Here is a 19683-nt window from a genome sequence, read left to right as displayed (position 1 = left end):
TTTGAGAGACTGAGATGCCAGCGCAGCTGTTTGATTGGTGAGCGTGCTGTGCTTATTCCATTCATTCGTATCATATCATAGCCTAAGCTTTAAATCATTGCCTTTTAAATATATACAAATACTATAACGTTTATGATGTATTATTATAGGTAAAATTACTCTTGCAACGCTCTCTCATCACAAACATTATCAGTAATTAAGTATGTGGTCTTGAAGAGGACCCTTTTTTCTCTCATTTGGACTCGGTCTTGACTTGGACTCGAAACTTTTGGACTTGACTTGGACTCGAACCTCTTTGGACTCGGTCTTGACCCGGTCTCGACTAGTCCCGGACTTGGACGCGACTTGGACGCGACAAAGCTGGACTTGACTACAGCTCTACTTGGTGGTAAAAAAACGGCTTGGTTTTGCAGCGTACAGTGTCACAAACAGAATGAGACGATCCACTGGAAAAAAGAATGAATGAAAGATAGTATATTTGAATTTTGGCGCTCCCTCGTGAGGGCTCGTGAGGGCTCGTGACGTGCTCTGACGCACCTGTCAGCTGATGGAGGCGGAACTTATAGCGATCGCCTTTTTCTTTTTTCTTTTTTTCTTTTTTATTAACAGTTTTTATATATGTGAGAGTGTGTTTTATGTTGAATGTTAATGTATCTACATGATTACCTTACAAAGCATAAATCTGTATTCAGATTTCAGAATGAGCACCTTGACATTAACAGTATATGTGGCTGCTTGCAATTTTAAGAAGCAGGGGAAAATTCCCAACTTAAAATAAATAACCATATACATGATTAGGATGTTTGTATTGTAAAAATAAAAAGATTTCAGACATAGAACACTGACTCATTAGGCAAAGTTTACTCATTAAAATCGGATGGCACTGTTGGTTTACTTCTTATGATGTGAGAAATTTAGTTCTTTATTATTAATAAATGTAAGTTTGTAACCATTTAAATTTGAAACCACATGAATGTGGTTAACTACAATAGGTGGCCAACCAAAATGAAGGTTCTACCGCTGCACGTGCCGCCAACGCTGCATCTGCAAAGTGCATTTGCAGCTTTTGACCACTGAGTGGCGCTTTAACCACAAGTTATCAAACAAGCGCATCAAAGCACTTTTTCGCAATAGCCGTCAGCTTTGCCTCACTGATGTGTGACATTTGATGGCTGCAGTCGGGGAAAATTAAAGAAAAACACTGTAGTTAAAATATTTAATATTCACAGATGAGATTTTATTATTTGAAGTTATGTGCGTTTCTTAGAATGAATTCAAGCAGGATTAATGTCAAGCCTATTAACCTATAGTTATATTTTCTCTAGGCTGCACAGTCTAACACCATATTTTAGATTTGACACATTTAATAGGTGTGCAGTTTTATTTATATAATATAAATTGTGTTATTATGAGAAATTATGGTTTACTTTGCATCGGAGCATTAAAAGTGGTCTATTTTAGTGAGCTAGGTTGCATGGATTTATATGCAAAATGTAAATATTCTTACATATTAGGCCCATATTTTAATTTATATTTTAAAATTCTTATAATAAAACAACATGCATTTTTGTCATGCACTACTTTGTTATTTGTTACCTGTCCTTTATTTGGACAGATAACTTCTTGGGAAAAAAAGTCTGTCTGTACACTGATTAAGAAATTGTTCCGTGTTTTATAAAATATTTTCTTTATTTTAGCAAAACGTGAGGCACTGTATAATTTCGCTCCCATTATTTAGGCTTATTAAAACAAGAAACGAATAAATGAAACCTGCACGATTTAGCTAAATCATTGAAACTCTAAAGAATGGACTGATTAAAGGTCCCATGACATGAAAATTTCACTTTATGAGGTTTTTTAACATTAATACTAGTTCCCCTAACCTGTCTATGGTCCCCCAGTGGCTAGAAATTTCGATAGGTGAAATTTGAAAGTGAAAGTATAATCAAGCCCTGGGTGTTCTATATATATATTCCTATTATTTAATGACTGTTTAATAACAATAGCATGCAGTAAGCGCCTTTTGTGTAAAAGTCTTTCTTAGACTTGTAGCCTAAGACTATCCCACGTTTTGAAATTAACTCACTGTACATTTTCTAATGTTTTCTAATGTTTTTTAAGGATGTTACAATGTTATATTATAATGTTATTGTTGTTTTACTTCCTCCTTACATCTGCGTTTACAAACCAACATTTTACAATTACATTCAGTACGTAATCAGTCCCTTTGCGCCACCTGGCGGTAGTTTCACAAATTATTTTAACACGCGACCAACTTGCAGTTAATGCCGTGGCCCTGTGGGGGCGGTACACACGGTGGTATTACCCCTTCTGGTTGTCTACCTACTGTATGACTGTGTTATAATGTGTTAGCCTGGATGCCCACCATCTATGCTGGGCATTGCTTAAAATGTGAAACAGACTGTTTTTTCCTGTGCAACAATTTATGGTTTTCTTTAATGGCTGGCGATGCCATGTTTGTGCTTATTAGCTCATATACTTAGCTCAAGATAGATTAGTCAACAGAGAAAGGTTATACAGCTCATCTGGGTCACCTGCAGATAACAAGAGCATAATCCAAATTAATGCTTTCAACAGTGTGTTTTTTTTTTTGTTTTTGTTTTTTTCTCTTGTCTCCTCACGATTTTTCTCTACATCTCTGTCTCTTAGAGGGTGTGCAGTTGCTCTGCCTGATCGACAAAGCAGCAGATGCTTGCCGTTATCTGCAGACGTATGGAGAGTGGAACCATGCTGCCTGGCTGGCAAAGGTACTTTGAGCAAACACAATCTTGAGCCATTGATAAATCAATTATTCATGGTATATTCACAATTACTTTGCTAGCAATATAAAACTGATTGACACTGTTTATATATTGCAGTTTAATATATGTATATAGTTCTGGGCCCATATTTATTAAGCTTCTCAAAGTGCCATTTTAACCCTCTGGAGTCTAAGGGTATTTTTTGGGCCTGGTGAAGTTTTGTCATGCCCTGACATTTGTGCTTTTTTCAGTTTCTTATAAATATCTAAATGGCTAATGTCTAATCTCACTGTAATCAGCACAAACTGGGCTATAATAATATGTGAGCAGCATGTATGTACATTATTGTGTTTTTGAGAAAACAAAATGTTATGCGTGGTTAGTGAAAAACTAAAAATGTTAAATCACTTGAATAAGGCAATAAAACACATACAGAACATTGGTTCCCGGGACTTTTGAGAACTGGAGCTTGTAGCCTAGAATTTTTCTTTCTAAATTATGTGAAAATCATCTTGTTTTACTCACTTACAGAAAACAATATACTGATAAAAATTTTCTAAGACACTTTTTGTTGGTAAAAGTCACATGCGAGCAGGCGTCAACTATTATGAATATTAGGGCTGCACGATGTGTCGTTTAAGCATCGATATCGCGATGTACGAATCCACGATAGTCACATCGCAGGATGTGCGATGTAGGCTGTCGTAGTTGATCTGTTATTCATTAACTGTACGGGCCAGCTGCTCCCCGGCCCTTGACGAATGTGATTCGCAGATTAATTGCACAGCTTAACCATCATAGAGTGAAAGTTTTTTCATTGACAGGACTGAAAAACACATGCAAGTTTAACAGGGCAGAGAGAGAGAGAGCGCGAGGGAGACACAGAGAGAGAGAGCGCGCGCGCGCGCGCGAGAGAGACAGAGAGAGCGCGCACGAGAGAGACAGAGAGAGTCAGAGAGCGCGCGAGAGAGAGACAGAGAGAGACAGAGAGAGCGCGCGCGAGAGAGACAGAGAGAGCGCGCGCGCGCGAGAGAGACAGAGAGAGACAGAGAGAGCGCGCGCGCGCGAGAGAGACAGAGAGAGCGCGCGCGCGCGAGAGAGACAGAGAGAGTCAGAGAGCGCGCGAGAGAGAGACAGAGAGAGACAGAGAGAGCGCGCGCGAGAGAGACAGAGAGCGTGCGCGAGAGAGACAGAGAGAGAGAGAGAGCGCGCGCGCGAGAGAGACAGAGAGAGAGCGAGCCGTCTTCAAACAACAGGAGCGCTGTCTTGCTCTCTCTCCCTCCCGCATATTAATCAATTGACGCGATGGTTTTTTTAGGAACAAAGCTGACTTTTCTTGCATCATTACTCCAGTTACACAATCCTTCAGAAATCCTTTTAACAATCTTATTTTCTAAAAAAAAAGAAAAGAAAAAAAATATTATATAAAAAATATAAAATTATTAATATACAATACTATACCATTCAAAAGCTAATGTAAATAATATAAATGTTACAAATAAATGTAACTGTAACAAATTTAACAATGGTGTTCTTTCAATTTATCCCCCATAAAAAACTGAAGAAAATATTCTCAGCTCTTTTCAACATTAATAATAATAATAATAACAATAATTTTTTATTTTTTTAGAAAATAAGATTGTTAAAAGGATTTCTGAAGGATTGTGTGACTGGAGTAATGATGCAAGAAATTCAGTTTGAAAGTCAGCTTTGTTCCTAAAAAACTGTTCAACTGCACTCACAAGTGGATATTAAATTATGTTGTGGGATAATTAAATATATTCTAAACAAACTACATAAAACATAAAATTATATACATTTATTTTATCCTCGCATTCTTTCTTGTAACTCTTCCATCTCAGTGACACGGCTGACTGAATGGCTCATTATGCAGCTCATTATGCAGGCCTTTGTCTTTTCAGGTGTAAAACACTATGATATTCATGATAGTTGACGCCTGCTCGCATGTGACTTTTACCAACAAAAAGTGTCTTAGAAAATTTTAATCAGTATATTGTTTTCTGTAAGTGAGTAAACAAGATGATTTTCACATAATTTAGAAAGAAAAATTCTAGGCTACAAGCTCCAGTTCTCAAAAGTCCCGGGAACCAATGTTCTGTATGTGTTTTATTGCCTTATTCAAGTGATTTAACATTTTTAGTTTTTCACTAACCACGCATAACATTTTGTATAATTATTTTACTTCAGAACAGAGCCTGGGACTAATCTAGGCTAACCAGGGTTTTTTTATTTTTATTTTTTTATTTTTTTATTGCATCTGAAAATGACTTTGTTCATTACATTCACTTCACCTGGCTCAGATCAGCCTCCTGCGATGCTCAGCTGTGGACGATTTAAAAATGTTTGATATAAAGCAGTGGTTCTCAACCCGCGGCCCGTCACGAATTCACATGCTGAATTTAAAAAAAAAAAAACTTTATCAGTTTGTAAAATTTAATTTTTTACATCAATTAAAAAAAAATGCTACTAATGAAATATACGCTATATCCTAATGTTTTTATATGATTTTTTTTTCTTCATATATTATTTTCAGACATGAGCAGACCTACTGGCATAAGCATTTAACGAACACATACAAGCGTGCACTTTGGCAGAATTCAATTAAAATAGTCATCAACAGCCATTAGGTAAATTGCCTTTAAGGTAAAATTGCGCATCAGAATGGACACATTTGTTTTTTAAGGGAGAAAAAAAAGAAATTCAAAAAATGCCAGCGAATGAACATTACAAACTGTGAATAGTCGCAGTATCAGTATGGAGAAGTGCTGGATTTTCTTTTTTTTTGTCGCGCAACTCACTAGAAGAAGTTCAGGCAAATAGAAACACCATACACTAGCAATCCTTAATTGAAGAAATGTAGCAAAACATCTCCTGAGAGAACCTCATATTATTAAATTCAAAAGTGCTTTCCATATTTGGATCAAAATAGGCTACATTTGTGAACGCACATTTTCTGAAATGTTGCGCGTCAGGTCATGCAAGCCTGCATCTTAAAGCCTCTGTCAAACTTTCTGCATCCGCGAGTCCGCTATGGACCGCTAGGTAGGCGTGACGTAAAAATCGTCATTGGAGAGTGTGTGCCGAGGCTCTGAGCAGACGACCGCGCGGACAGGTGCGCGGGGTCAGTAGGCTTCAAAAGCAAAATTGCACATGTGCAGGCAGAGTGAAGAAGCTCGTTGCTACTCGAACTTGTGCAATCCGTCAGTAAAAGAATATAAAGACAGTCAGATGTGCATTAATTCTGGGCAATTGCAGAGCTGGCCATCAGCCTGCGCATTCAGAAGTATAAATTGAAGAAGTCTGCGTCCGCGCTGGCCGTGTCGGCGTCCGGATTGCACATGCGGAGAGTATAACACAGGCGTTACAATCGCAACTTCTTTGTGCTGTTACTCCTTTCAAGCTGAATCTCACAAAATTGGTCAGCTCCCGACAGCATCAGGTGTTTTATTTATGGGGAGTAGAATTGTTTATTTCAATGAATGTGATAGATTATATATCATAATAGTTAGGCTATAATATTATAAATCAGGTTGGTTTGTGTTGCTGACGTAATATGTAAATTATATGCGACTTGCACTTAGACCATAGTGCGGCCCGCTGGAAAAAAAGGTTGAGAACCACTAGGTTGCTGTCCCATTTTATACAGGAATTGTTCATTTTAAAAAGTCGAATTATCATAATAATTTAGAACTTTTTTTTTTACTTATAAACTCCTTGAGAATTTAAAGTTAGTTTAATAGTAGCCTATTTAAATTCAAGTTTAAAAAAAAATATTTTAATTAATTTTTATTTTAAATTATTTTTATTAATTAATAATATGTTATCATGTTTATTCTTGTAAAAAATACGTGTTTATTCTTTAAGAAAATAAGGGAAAAAATAAGGGACAATCCGAATATTTGTTTTGCTTTACCTATTTATGTAGGCTACAATTATAAAAAAAAAAAATAATAATAATAATAATAAAATAATGTCATTAAAAAGTACCATTGGCCTGAGTAATTTTGACCATTATAGAATTGTGACTTTAAAGATTAGTCATTTAGGTTGTAAAAATACTGTGAAATTAATAATGGCATGGATTTTAGAGCATAACAACTGAAGGTTTATGAAACATTAGCCCAGTGGTTTTCAACCTGTGGTCCGCGGCCCCCTAGTGGGTCGCGGTGGTATTGCAGGTGGGCCGCCAATTATAATATTGTTAACATATATAAAAATGTCTAAGTCATAACATAATAACTTCATTTCATATATAATGAAATATGAAAAAAATAAATATTAAACCGTTACTTTGCTTCCACTATTCGAGCTGGCTGATTGGTTTAAGAATAAACTACCAATTTATATTTTTGCTGCATATGATACAGAACAACAAATTAAAACATGAATGAATGTCTGTCAACATGTTTCCTCCTGACTGCTTGCTCTGCTGACTGTCTATCCGCTGCCGAGCTCTGTCTGGATCTGGTTTTGCTGAGCGGTGCAGCCCGAGTTAAATTCTGCTCATTACCAGTTCATTCTAGGGCTGTGCGATTAATAGAAATAGTCATAAAATCACGATTTGAGCGTGCGCGATTTCTAAATGGCTTTATAGCACGATTTTCCGCGGCCCTGACCTCCCGCAGTATGCTATCAGAACCAATCAGAATGCAATAGAACAGAACAGAACAGACCGGGCATATGCCTAACTCCAGGTTCACACACTGTCTGTGATGCGCCTTTTTTCCGAGCCCATGTTAACGGATCAGAGCGTTCACACTGCACGCGGTAAAAGGCTAGAAATAAAAAGGTGCGAAAATAATTAATTAATTAATAATTAATCAAGCACATGAGCATAGAGAGTTGTGAGTGCACAGGACGCAGTTTAAGTGAGAGGAGACACGTTTTAAGTGTTTGCACTCTCTCCGGGCGATAGCAGCGTGTATCTGAGCAAGCACGTCTGGTTTTGTGACAGAGAAAAAGGAAATCTGCGTGTGAACAGAGAGATTCGCGCTCATGCATTATTTTGATGCGCTTTCGCGTTACAATAACGCACTCTCACTGCTGCTTCTGAACCGTTACACAGACTGTATACGCACTGCAGACGGAGTGTGTGGACCTGTATAATGTATAACAAATCTATTTTAACAATCGATCGAGGCACCGCTACAATTAATGAGCTCTATGAACAATGCATTGCAAAAACAAAAAAAAAACAAAAACCTGGACACAGGATTGATTCATATATATATATATATATATAGTGATTACTTTGACTTATGTCTGTTCTAGAGACGTTACAATTTTTTTTTGTCCATATCGCACAGCCCTAGTTCAATCAATAAAAACAATAAATAGCTTCTGCATACTAAGTTATTAACCCAACAATAGCGGGGTCAGTTAATTTTTTTGCAGTGGGCCGCGCAAACATATTTGTTTGGTTGTGTGGGCCGCTAGTTGAAAAAGGTTGGGAACCACTGCATTAGCCAATAAAGCAATTCTTTTTAAACAACGGAACTTAAAGTTGTGAACTAAAATATTATTTCAACCATACAGCATGTGAATAAATAAAATGCATAACGTTTCTGGTGTTTGGATTTGTACTTCAATATAATGAGCTCCTAGTTTAAGAATAGCCCTAGACTCGTTTCTCTCTCTCTCTCTCTCTCTCTCTCTCTCTCTCTCTCTCTCTCTAACAGCATTAGCTCAGTGAAATATGTCTTCCTTCCGTTAGAATAAATGTTTTTGCTGCCTTGCTAAATGTTCGTCTCGTGATCAATAAGTTGTATTCGCCTCAATCTGATTCAGTAAAGTCAAACCGCAGACAGTGAAGCCTCAGAGACCCGCGCGCTGTGAGGCGGGAACAGAGGATTCCGCTTGGTCTTAAAGCCTTCCGCAAACATCCACGATCACAAATAACAATGATTTTCGTAAAATAATGATTAATTATTAATTGATGATTTGTTATTATCATTATGGTTTTGTGAAAATAATAATATGGGCTGCGAGAAAATTATGAATACAAAGATTAGTGCTGCTGAGTGCAGGCATGTTTCAGCCCAGTAACACACCGTTCCTCACAGCCAAAACACAGACCGAATTCTGTTCAGCTGGAGGGGTTGGGTTTTGGGTAGTTATTCATGGTTTGTGGGGGTCGAGATAAAGGTGTGAATTGCTCTTTCATATGGACAGTGTCTTATGAGGCTTTCACTTGCTGAACCTGGCTCTCTCCGACGAGAGAAATGCAACATTCACACATTACACTATTCGTTTAAAAACATTTCAAGCTTTCTGTAGATATATTTTTAATGTATGTGAGACACCACAATATTATGTTAATTAAAAAATTATACATTCATTACCATGAAAAAATTTAAGTGATGAGACGGCGCCTCCCTGTCATTAATGCACATTAAAAAATTTTGCACAAACACTTGAATATGAGCTTTGTGGTTTTCACCTTTTCCAAGAGCGCTCCATCTCGAGTACAATTCATGCCAACAGCCATATAACTGCATATTCAGCAAGAATTCATGTTAAAACATATTTAGCTTGATCAGAAGGTTGACTGTAAGAGTCGAGCGGGATGTTAAGAGTTTGTCAGTTTCTTTTACTGATTATTTTCGGGTTAAAGCATGATTTAAACAGATTCACACTCAATCGCTTTTGCAATAATGCGGTCAAACAAATGTAATCTTACAGTGCTACTACATTATCAGCATGCTATCTGATTTTGAAATCTTGAAGAAGTTAATCGATCTGTGTAGATAAAATAAGTGACAAAGATGTTATTTTCATCACAAACAAAATTTTCACAGCAGAAAGCAGCAATTAAAGATGTAATGCTTACAATGTTATTAGTTTGGCATGTGATATAGGGAAAAAAGTTTACACATAGCTTAAGCCACTTTGAAACTCTCCTGTTATTTTTTTTTTAATTATGTTGGCTTGGCAACAAGCCAACATACTGTTATGCTATTTAAACTTCTCCTTCTTCTCCTTCTTATTTTTCTGAGACTAAATTTTCAAACGTATCTCCTCCTAGGGCTTTAAAGCCACAAGCCCCAAACTCGGCAGACACCTGCGGGATAGAGCAGTGCTTGTTGCTATATCTTTTCAGACTGATCAGACTTAAAGTTTTTTTTTTACATTAATTTTTTAATGTAAAAAAACATTACCCATAGACTTACATTGTCTGAGAAAAATTGCGCCCCTACAGTTGCAATACCCGGATCCCCAGATTAAGGGAGGAGTCGGGTTTCGTTTCACTTTTAAACCGGTTAAAAATACAAGTAAATAATACAATTTCCCTCAAACTGACAATCTAAACCAACATATCTGATTATTGCAGGGGTCAGGGCTAATTAATAATTAATTTCTGGGCAGAGAGCAGAGAGCAGTCAGAAAGACGAGAGAAGAATCACTGCTGGTCAGCTCCACGGAGCTCACAACGAGCGAATTTATTCTTATTTAAGACCTTTTAAAAATAAAATATTACGGCGATTGCAAGCAATCTACCCGTTAGAACACACCAAGAGCTAAATTCAGATGTTTCTGAACTGTTTAAAGTAATAACATGATATATTCGCGGCAGCCAACTACCCGCGAGCTCGCGATGTTGTCCTCTGAACACTTGAAGTCCACATAGAGAATTTACAGCCTTTCACATTTAAACACTGCAGCAAAACAGCACAAAACAATTAGAAGAATATATTATACACATGAAAATGAGTGTTTATATGTGCTTGTGAGATTTTCTCTGTCAGGCTGAACGTCACAGCGAGCTCGCGATGTATTTCTCTGAACACTTGAAATCCACATAGAAAGTTTACAGCCTTTCACATTAAAACACTGCAGCGAAATGGCACAAAACAATTAGAAGAATATATTATACACACGAAAATGAGTGTTTATATGTGCTTGTGAGATTTTCTCTGTCAGGCTGAACGTCACAGCGAGCTCGCAATGTATTTCTCTGAACACTTGAAATCCACATAGAAAGTTTAAAGCCTTTCACATTAAAACACTGCAGCGAAATGGCACAAAACAATTAGAAGAATATATTATACACACGAAAATGAGTGTTTATATGTGCTTGTGAGATTTTCTCTGTCAGGCTGAGCTGAAAGTCACATCGATTGCTCGGCGCTGCATAACACGGTTAAGTAATTTATATATTTTCTTAAGAGCTTCTTAAAATAAAATATTACTCCCGAATGCACACAATACACCCATAACAACACAACAAAAGCAAAATCCAGGGTTTTTTGAGCCGTGTATATGTGCAAAACGCAATATTTGACATCGCAAAGGTAAAAAAAGTCACATGACAGCTGCGTTTCGGGGCGAGATCGGATAAATAAATACACATTTCTTGTTCACACTGACAAGCTAAACCAACATATGTTATTATTACCGGGTCAGATCTCATTAATAAGTTATGTCTCTGGCCAAAGAACTGAGAGAAAGACGAGAGAGAAATAGCGCTTCATCAGCCAGCCCATTTGACAGCGTGATACAGCTTATGAATACTGGAAGGAAAAAAAGTCACGACAGCCTTTTAAATTAAAACAGTGCAGCGAATTAACACAAGCCAATTAAGAATATATTATAGAGATCAAAATGAGTGCTTGTGTGATCTTTTTGTCTTAGGTGAAAATAACATCCATCTCTCCAGCTTCAGAGGACAGTGATTCTGGCTTTTCGTCGGTAGATCGGACAAATCAAGTACACGATTATTTCAAAATTCATAATAGCTCGGCGAATATAAACGAAAACAGCCACGTGAACATATTATGTCCGTATTATGCCACATTTTGAAAAGAAATTCACCACTCATTCATATTCAGTCACGTCAGCAGCGATTTATTTGTGTTCACATAGACTCACTGAACAGCGTCGATAAGGATTTAAAGACCAAAGATGCATATCCGCGGAGATATATGGATATGTTTGCTGATGTTTACTTCATATTTCTTCAGACAGAATCGTCATTTCTATTCATTTTCCACTGATTTACGCGATCTGATGATAAACAGCCTCTCCCAGCGATCTGTCTGTCTGTGTGTGTGTGCAGTGCTGGGTGCTCGTGTGTGTGTGTGTGTGTGTGTGTCTGTCTGTCTGTCTGTGTGTGTGTGTGTGTGTGTGTGTGTGTGTGTGTGTGTGTGTGTGTGTGTGTGTGTGTGTGTGTGTGTCAGTCAGACTCCGATTGGTCCTTCGCCATGTCAATCTTAGAGTGTCATAACCGGACACCGCCACATCGTGTCACATGCTTCCTGTAAACTTCCTGGTTCATATCTTACCATAACAACACTGAAACACCTCTGTACACACGAAATATCCGAATAATAAACCCGCGATTATGATAGTAAAACTTGGTATGAGATTTTCTTGAGATCTGGTGCGTTTGTATAAAAAAATCGAAAATGTACATCGGAAATGCTAACTTGTGCAGCGATGAAAAAGGCTACAAAAAGCATATTTTTACAATAGTAAACGACCAAATTCCACCCCTGATCGCTAAATGAAGTTATTACAAACACTCGATCAGGGTTTAAAGTGAGTTTTTAGTAAAAGTGTACTAATAATTTAATAAATTGTCTGATGTAGCTTGATGCTAACGTTAGCTCTAATGCTACTAATAGCAGGTGCATTTCTTCATAATGCATTTCTGTCACAATAATTTTTATAGTAAGACTTTTGATAAATAAGGGCTAAATGCATACTGAGACTTAGTGAGATAGCAGTTTAGTGGATTGTAAAGCTTGAAATAACCACAACAAAAGCTGATAAAGGTGTAATAAAAGCAAAAGAATAATGATAAATGAATAATGCGGATAATGTGTCATACCTGGCGGAGGTTCGAAAGACTCATTTGGTGAGAACAATATAATCATGAAACGGGGAGTTTTCAAAGCCAACACACATACAGAGAGCACAGGAATGTTTACATGTGAGATCTTACAGAGATGACAGGTGCCATAAATCAATTTGATTAGCCTTCTCTAAAAACACACATGACATGGCCTTAGAAAATATTTCATAAAATTCACAGTCTTAAAGATTAGATTATGAAATTTTCATATGAAGCGTTGGTAGACTTGTGGCTTTAGCTACACTGTGTTGCTAAACTCATATCCTACATCAACAATTTTTTTTTAATTTATTTAAAAAATATGTTTTTAATATTTTTATTTTTGTTTTTATGTTTGAGCTTATATATCTCTATTATCATAACAATCTGAGTCTGATTCCTGAACAGTAAACTTTGAAGTGTCAGCTTTGTGGACAAATGTTGATTATGTATCTAGTCAGAAAGAATCATGAGCAAAAACATTTTTATTTTGGGTATGTCATTTCTGTCTCCATGCCAAAAATGGGGGGTGACTGGTAAGGGGAGACTGCATTTACCAGCTGCTTTCAGTAAATTAGATTTTAATGGGAAATGAAGGCCACATTGCTTATGTTGTCCACACGATGGCACCACAGGACAAATGCTAAATACTTCAAGCTATATTCAGAGACAAAGCAGTTGGTAAATGAAATCACTTTAATATTCAAATCGAGTATCATGATCAACTTCCAATTTATTTCTCAACAGTTTAAGTTCAATAGCCAATTCTGTTGAAACTATTGTCATAGCCTAGGCTTTTTATTAGAACAGAAGACAGCAAGGGTCCATAGAAAATTGCTTGGTGAATAGAAACGAAAACAGCCATGTGAACATAAACCTTTGATATATAAATCGGAAGTTGATCATGATACCGGATTTGAATATTAAAGTATTAAAGTATAAAGTAATATTAAAGAAATAGTTCATAGAAGCGAAGTTTGATTGAGTCTAATGGGATTTGGAGTTTGGCTCATCTGAACATCCTGTCAATTAAAGTCTATGGGATTTTTATGATTTTTTATATTTATATTTATGAAAACCGTAAGTCCAATCAGTTAAAAAAGATATAGCACACCTCATCTGTTCAAAGACTTGAAAATGTTTCATTTATGTGCATAAATAAAACAAGAATAAATATTCATAATTTTTTATAAACTTTCATAAAACCCAATATAGTAATTATGCAAAAACGATCATCTCCTAAATACCATTAAATTTAATCATATTCTAATAGTATTGCCAGTTTTTTTTATTAAGTTATCACACATTACTGAAAAAGTGAAGAAGGGACACTATAATAGTTATCTATTTTCATGTTGTGCATATAATAGTACTCACAAAAGGACTCATCATTTACTTGAAAAGACACACGTCCATTGTGTAACTGCATCATCTATACAAACCATTGTGCTTGGACCCCTTATGATCACCTTGATTTAAACCGTATTGTTTCAGTTATCTTGTGTGTCGTTGCCCACAACACAACGGTGACAGGACTGTGAAATAGCAAACACAAAAAAATAGGCATGACTTATTTCACATTACATTTACATTTAATCATTTAGCAGACGCTTTTATCCAAAGCGACTTACAAATGAGAACAATAGAAGCAGTCAGGTCAACAAGAGAACAACAACAGTATACAAGTGCCATGACAAGTCTCAGTTAGTCTAGTATAGAACGCATAGGTAGGTTTTTTTTTTTTTTATAAAATTAAAAGATAAGAAAAGGAAAAGTGCTAGTGTTAGTTGGTTAAGTGCAGGCGAAAAAAGATGAGTCTTTAGATGTTTCTTGAAAATGAGTAAAGACTCAGCTGTACGAATTGAGATTGGGAGGTCATTCCACCAGTTGGGCACAGTCCAGGAAAAGTAACGTGAGCTTTTTTTGGCTCATTGAAGACAACCCTCGCTGCTGCATTCTGGATCAATTGCAGAGGCTTGACAGTACATGCAGGAAGGCCCGCCAGGAGAGCATTACAATAGTCCAGTCTGGAGAGAACAAGAGCTTGGACAAGAAGTTGGGTTGCTTGCTCTGACAGGAAGGGTCTAATCTTCCTAATGTTGTATAAGGCAAACCTGCAGCATTAAATGTCTAGCTGGATGTTGACATTTTGCATATTAATCCATGTAGCCTACCCCCCTAAAATAGGCTACCACTTTTAATGCTCCTATGCAAAGTAGACCACAATTTCTTTTGAATAATATAACGCATAATTAATATAATATAAATAATACTGCACACCTTTTAAATATGTCAAATCTAAAATATGGTTTAATACCATGTAGCTTAGAAAATATAAGCACAGACTCAGGCACAGGCTTGACATTTATCCTGCTTGAATTCGTTCTAAGAAATGCACATAACTTCATAAATACCAAACTTTCATCTGTGAATATTAAATATTAAATATATTTGCCAATCGAGCTGATGACCCTCCCATTCCCCTTGAGCTGGGTGACCATTCAAGACTGCTCCCCAGCCCATCAGGGAAGCATCTGTCATTAGCAATCTGCGACGACACAGTGCCCCTAGAGTGGGACCCAAGGCAAGGAACCGGGGTCTGATCCACAGAGATAGTGTATGAAGCTCGCGGCGCGTCACTTTTATTCGCCTTCGAGGATTGGCTCTTGGATGAAATCCTTTGGCTTTTAGCCACAACTGAAATGGTCTCATGTGCAACAGCCCCAAAGGAATCACCGTGGATGCTGAAGCCATGAAACCTAACATCTTTTAATACTGACAAACAGTGTGATCCTGGCCTAGCCTGACCTTGCTCATGGTCTGCCGAATGGTCTCGATCCGAGCGGGAGACAGTTGTGCCCGCATCGTGATCGAACCCTAAACGATCCCAAGATAAGTCATTCTCTGGGCCGGACAGAGAATACTTTTCTCGGTGTTGAGTCTCAACCCCAGAGAAACTACAACCCGAATTCCGGAAAAGTTGGGACGTTTTTTAAATTTTAATAAAATGAAAACTAAAAGACTTTAAAATCACATGAGCCAATATTTTATTCACAATAGAACATAGATAACATAGCAAATGTTTAAACTGAGAAAGTTTACAATTTTATGCACAAAATGAGCTCATTTCAATTTTGATTTCTGCTACAGGTCTCAAAATAGTTGGGACGAGGCATGTTTACCATGGTGTAGCATCTCCTTTTCTTTTCAAAACAGTTTGAAGACGTCTGGGCATTGAGGCTATGAGTTGCTGGAGTTTTGCTGTTGGAATTTGGTCCCATTCTTGCCTTACATAGATTTCCAGCTGCTGAAGAGTTCGTGGTCGTCTTTGACGTATTTTTCGTTTAATGATGCGCCAAATGTTCTCTATAGGTGAAAGATCTGGACTGCAGGCAGGCCAGGTTAGCACCCGGACTCTTCTACGACGAAGCCATGCTGTTGTTATAGCTGCAGTATGTGGTTTTGCATTGTCCTGCTGAAATAAACAAGGCCTTCCCTGAAATAGACGTTGTTTGGAGGGAAGCATATGTTGCTCTAAAACCTTTATATACCTTTCAGCATTCACAGAGCCTTCCAAAACATGCAAGCTGCCCATACCGTATGCACTTATGCACCCCCATACCATCAGAGATGCTGGCTTTTGAACTGAACGCTGATAACATGCTGGAAGGTCTCCCTCCTCTTTAGCCCGGAGGACACGGCGTCCGTGATTTCCAACAAGAATGTCAAATTTGGACTCGTCTGACCATAAAACACTATTCCACTTTAAAATAGTCCATTTTAAATGAGCCTTGGCCCACAGGACACGACGGCGCTTCTGGACCATGTTCACATATGGCTTCCTTTTTGCATGATAGAGCTTTAGTTGGCATCTGCTGATGGCACGGCGGATTGTGTTTACCGACAGTGGTTTCTGAAAGTATTCCTGGGCCCATTTAGTAATGTCATTGACACAATCATGCCGATGAGTGATGCAGTGTCGTCTGAGAGCCCGAAGACCACGGGCATCCAATAAAGGTCTCCGGCCTTGTCCCTTACGCACAGAGATTTCTCCAGTGTCTCTGAATCTTTTGATGATGTTATGCACTGTAGATGATGAGATTTGCAAAGCCTTTGCAATTTGACGTTGAGGAAAATTGTTTTTAAAGTTTTCCACAATTTTTTTACGCAGTCTTTCACAGATTGGAGAGCCTCTGCCCATCTTTACTTCTGAGAGACTCTGCTTCTCTAAGACAAAGCTTTTATAGCTAATCATGTTACAGACCTGATATCAATTAACTAAATTAATCACTAGATGTTCTCCCAGCTGAATCTTTTCAAAACTGCTTGCTTTTTTAGCCATTTGTTGCCCCCGTGCCAACTTTTTTGAGACCTGTAGCAGGCATTAAATTTTAAATGAGCTAATTAAGTGGATAAAAGTGTAAAATTTCTCAGTTTAAACATTTGCTACGTTATCTATGTTCTATTGTGAATAAAATATTGGCTCATGTGATTTGAAATTCCTTTAGTTTTCATTTTATTAAAATTTAAAAAACGTCCCAACTTTTCCGGAATTCGGGTTGTAGATGAGCTAACACGACGTCTCTGTGTTGTAGCTCCATCTCCTGCGATTGTGCTAGTATTAGCCAATCGTCGATGTAATTCATGCGAATGCCCTGGAGTCGTAATGGATCCAGCGCTGCATCCATGCATTTTGTGTACGTGCGGGGTGATAAGGCTAGACAAAATGGAAGAACCCGAAATTGCTACGCTTCGCCCTCGAAAGCGAACCTCAGGAATTTCCTGTGTTGTGGCAAAATTTCTACATGTAAATATGTGTCCTTCAGATCGATCATGATGAACCAATCGCGATGCCGAATTTGTGACACGACCGTCTTGACGGTTAACATCTTGAACTTGAGCGCTTTGACTGTATGGTTCAAGCCTCGAAGATCCAAGTTTGGACTCTTTGCGCCCCGAATCACACAAAGTGGCGGGATTTAGGAGTTTTGTGAGGGTAACGGGGCGGGGCGAAAAGCTCTCAAGTGCGCACCATCCCGTGAGGGACTACCCCCACCAGCAAGGGCGCCAGAGCAGACTTCCTCTTCTTATCAAGGACAGTCCTGATGTCTGGCCTGGGAGGTTGCTGAACACGGCGAACCTGTCTCCAATCCCTACAAGGGGGAGCACAGTTCGCCACGCTCCGCTTCTTAACCTCCCTGGCTTTTGAAGGACCGGGGCGAGGCTGGGTGGCTGACGGCCCCTCCCTTTGAGTGCGGCGAGGAAGGATTAACCGAGTCGCCAAACAGGCCCGATGGAAAGATAGATGACAGATGCCTCTCCGTGCTGACTAAAGTTGACATCGATCGGCCAATGGCACGAGCCGTCTGCTTGGTCGCACGGAGAGACAAATCTGTAGCCCGACGAAGCTCAGCGTACGCTCCCTCATCGATTGTACAGCCCACACTCAACAGGTCCTTCAACAGGTCAGCCTGGTACGCCTGTAACACTGCCATAGTGTGCAGCGCAGCACCAGCTTGACCTGCAGCTTGGTAAGCCTTACCCACTAGCGATGACGTTATTTTACAAGGCTTAGTGGGGAGAGTAGGTTTCTTAACCTAGGATGCAGACTCGGGCAAAAGATAGCTCGCAAGCGTCTCTTCATCCCGCGGCATCTCCGAATACCCCCGCGACTTCGCATCCATGATAGTTGGTAGCACCAGAGCGCACTTTGAGATCATGAGAGAGGATGTCTAAATATTACTGTTATTGTGTCATGCGAGAATGTAGTTGTTTTAAACTCAAATATGCGGTTTATTTAAAAATGTGTTTCGCCAATTTCAGAGGTTGTCTATTCGTGTCTGTGCATTGACTTAAAGGTCCCATGACATGAAATTTTCACTTTCTGAGGTTTTTTAACATTAATATGAGTTCCCCTAGCCTGTATATGGTCCCCAAGTTTCTAGAAATTTTAATCGGTGTGAATCGAGATTTTGCTATCTTTCTCTGCCTTTGAGAAAATGGAAGCTCAAACGGGCTGATCTTGAATCTCCTCCTTGTGACGTTATAAGGAGAAATGCTTTCTCTGCTTTGCCCGCCCAAATATTTACATATAATTCAGTCGCAATGTAAGCACAGGCATTACAAACAGACTTTTATGATATGGATTCGACAGCACCGCCACAAATAGTGAGTAATAGTGTTCATTAATGCCTGATCTGTGATCAATGATTTCTGATGTGTAGCTAATTATTCAAGTTCACACAGACTTTCTTTCTAAATCGTTTAATACTGTTTATGCATCAGTGAATCAAGCCAGTGACTAAACGATCAACTTCACGTTGTTTCTCTTAGTAGCATGAAACAAATCTGTTATTTAAATTGTGGTTTATCTACAGAGAGCGATCAAAGAACACTCCCTTTATTTTTTCAGAGCTGTCACACATCACGAGTATATCTGCACACTTGCCTAAACTGCTGTTACAATGAATGACGCTGTTATGCTGCACAACAAAGCTCTTACTGTTAAAAAAAAGCTCAAACACTCGTGTGTTTGCTGTTAGTTGTGGTGAAAGCATTTGGTGAGAGAAAACGTGTTGCAATAATGACGAGATCACTGCATTCAAACGATAAACAGACTCTGTTTACTCAATGCTCATCACTGCAGCCTTTCATGTGATGTGAAAAGATCGAAAAAATAATTATATAATCAACACTTCCACGATTCGTTAATCTCGACAGCTGTAATAGTAAATATATATATATATATATATATATATATATATATATATATATATATATATATATATATATTTGAGAGGGGTTCCACATGTAATTTCGTATGCAAAGATGTCAGCCAATCACAACAGTTGTCGTTTACTCGGAGTCTCACAGCAGACACGCCCCTTCAAACAGAGCAATCAAGCCAGAGGGCTAATATCAGGATATAAAAATGCTTTTTATTTCTAAATTTTAAATGTAAAAATCATACTAACAATATAAGTACACCTAAGGAAACATTAAAAAAGCATTTAAAAAAAAAAGGAAATAATCCATGTCATGGGACCTTTAACATTGAAATCACTCGCA

At 38.1% G+C, this 19683-nt stretch overlaps 1 protein-coding gene across 1 annotated transcript in view; it reads left to right on the top strand.

Moving 5' to 3' along the window:
- Positions 1-19683, top strand: part of wdr11 (WD repeat domain 11) — a 226446-nt gene that overhangs the window by 193220 nt on the left and 13543 nt on the right. Inside the window, exon 26 of the mRNA XM_059518127.1 lies at positions 2671-2768. Coding sequence (XP_059374110.1) covers positions 2671-2768 — 98 coding nt within the window. The remainder of the gene's footprint in view (positions 1-2670; positions 2769-19683) is intronic.

This window comes from Carassius carassius, chromosome 30, assembly GCF_963082965.1.
Source record: "Carassius carassius chromosome 30, fCarCar2.1, whole genome shotgun sequence".
Classification (NCBI taxonomy): Eukaryota; Metazoa; Chordata; class Actinopteri; order Cypriniformes; family Cyprinidae; genus Carassius; species Carassius carassius.
This window is presented reverse-complemented; position numbering and strand designations above follow the sequence as displayed.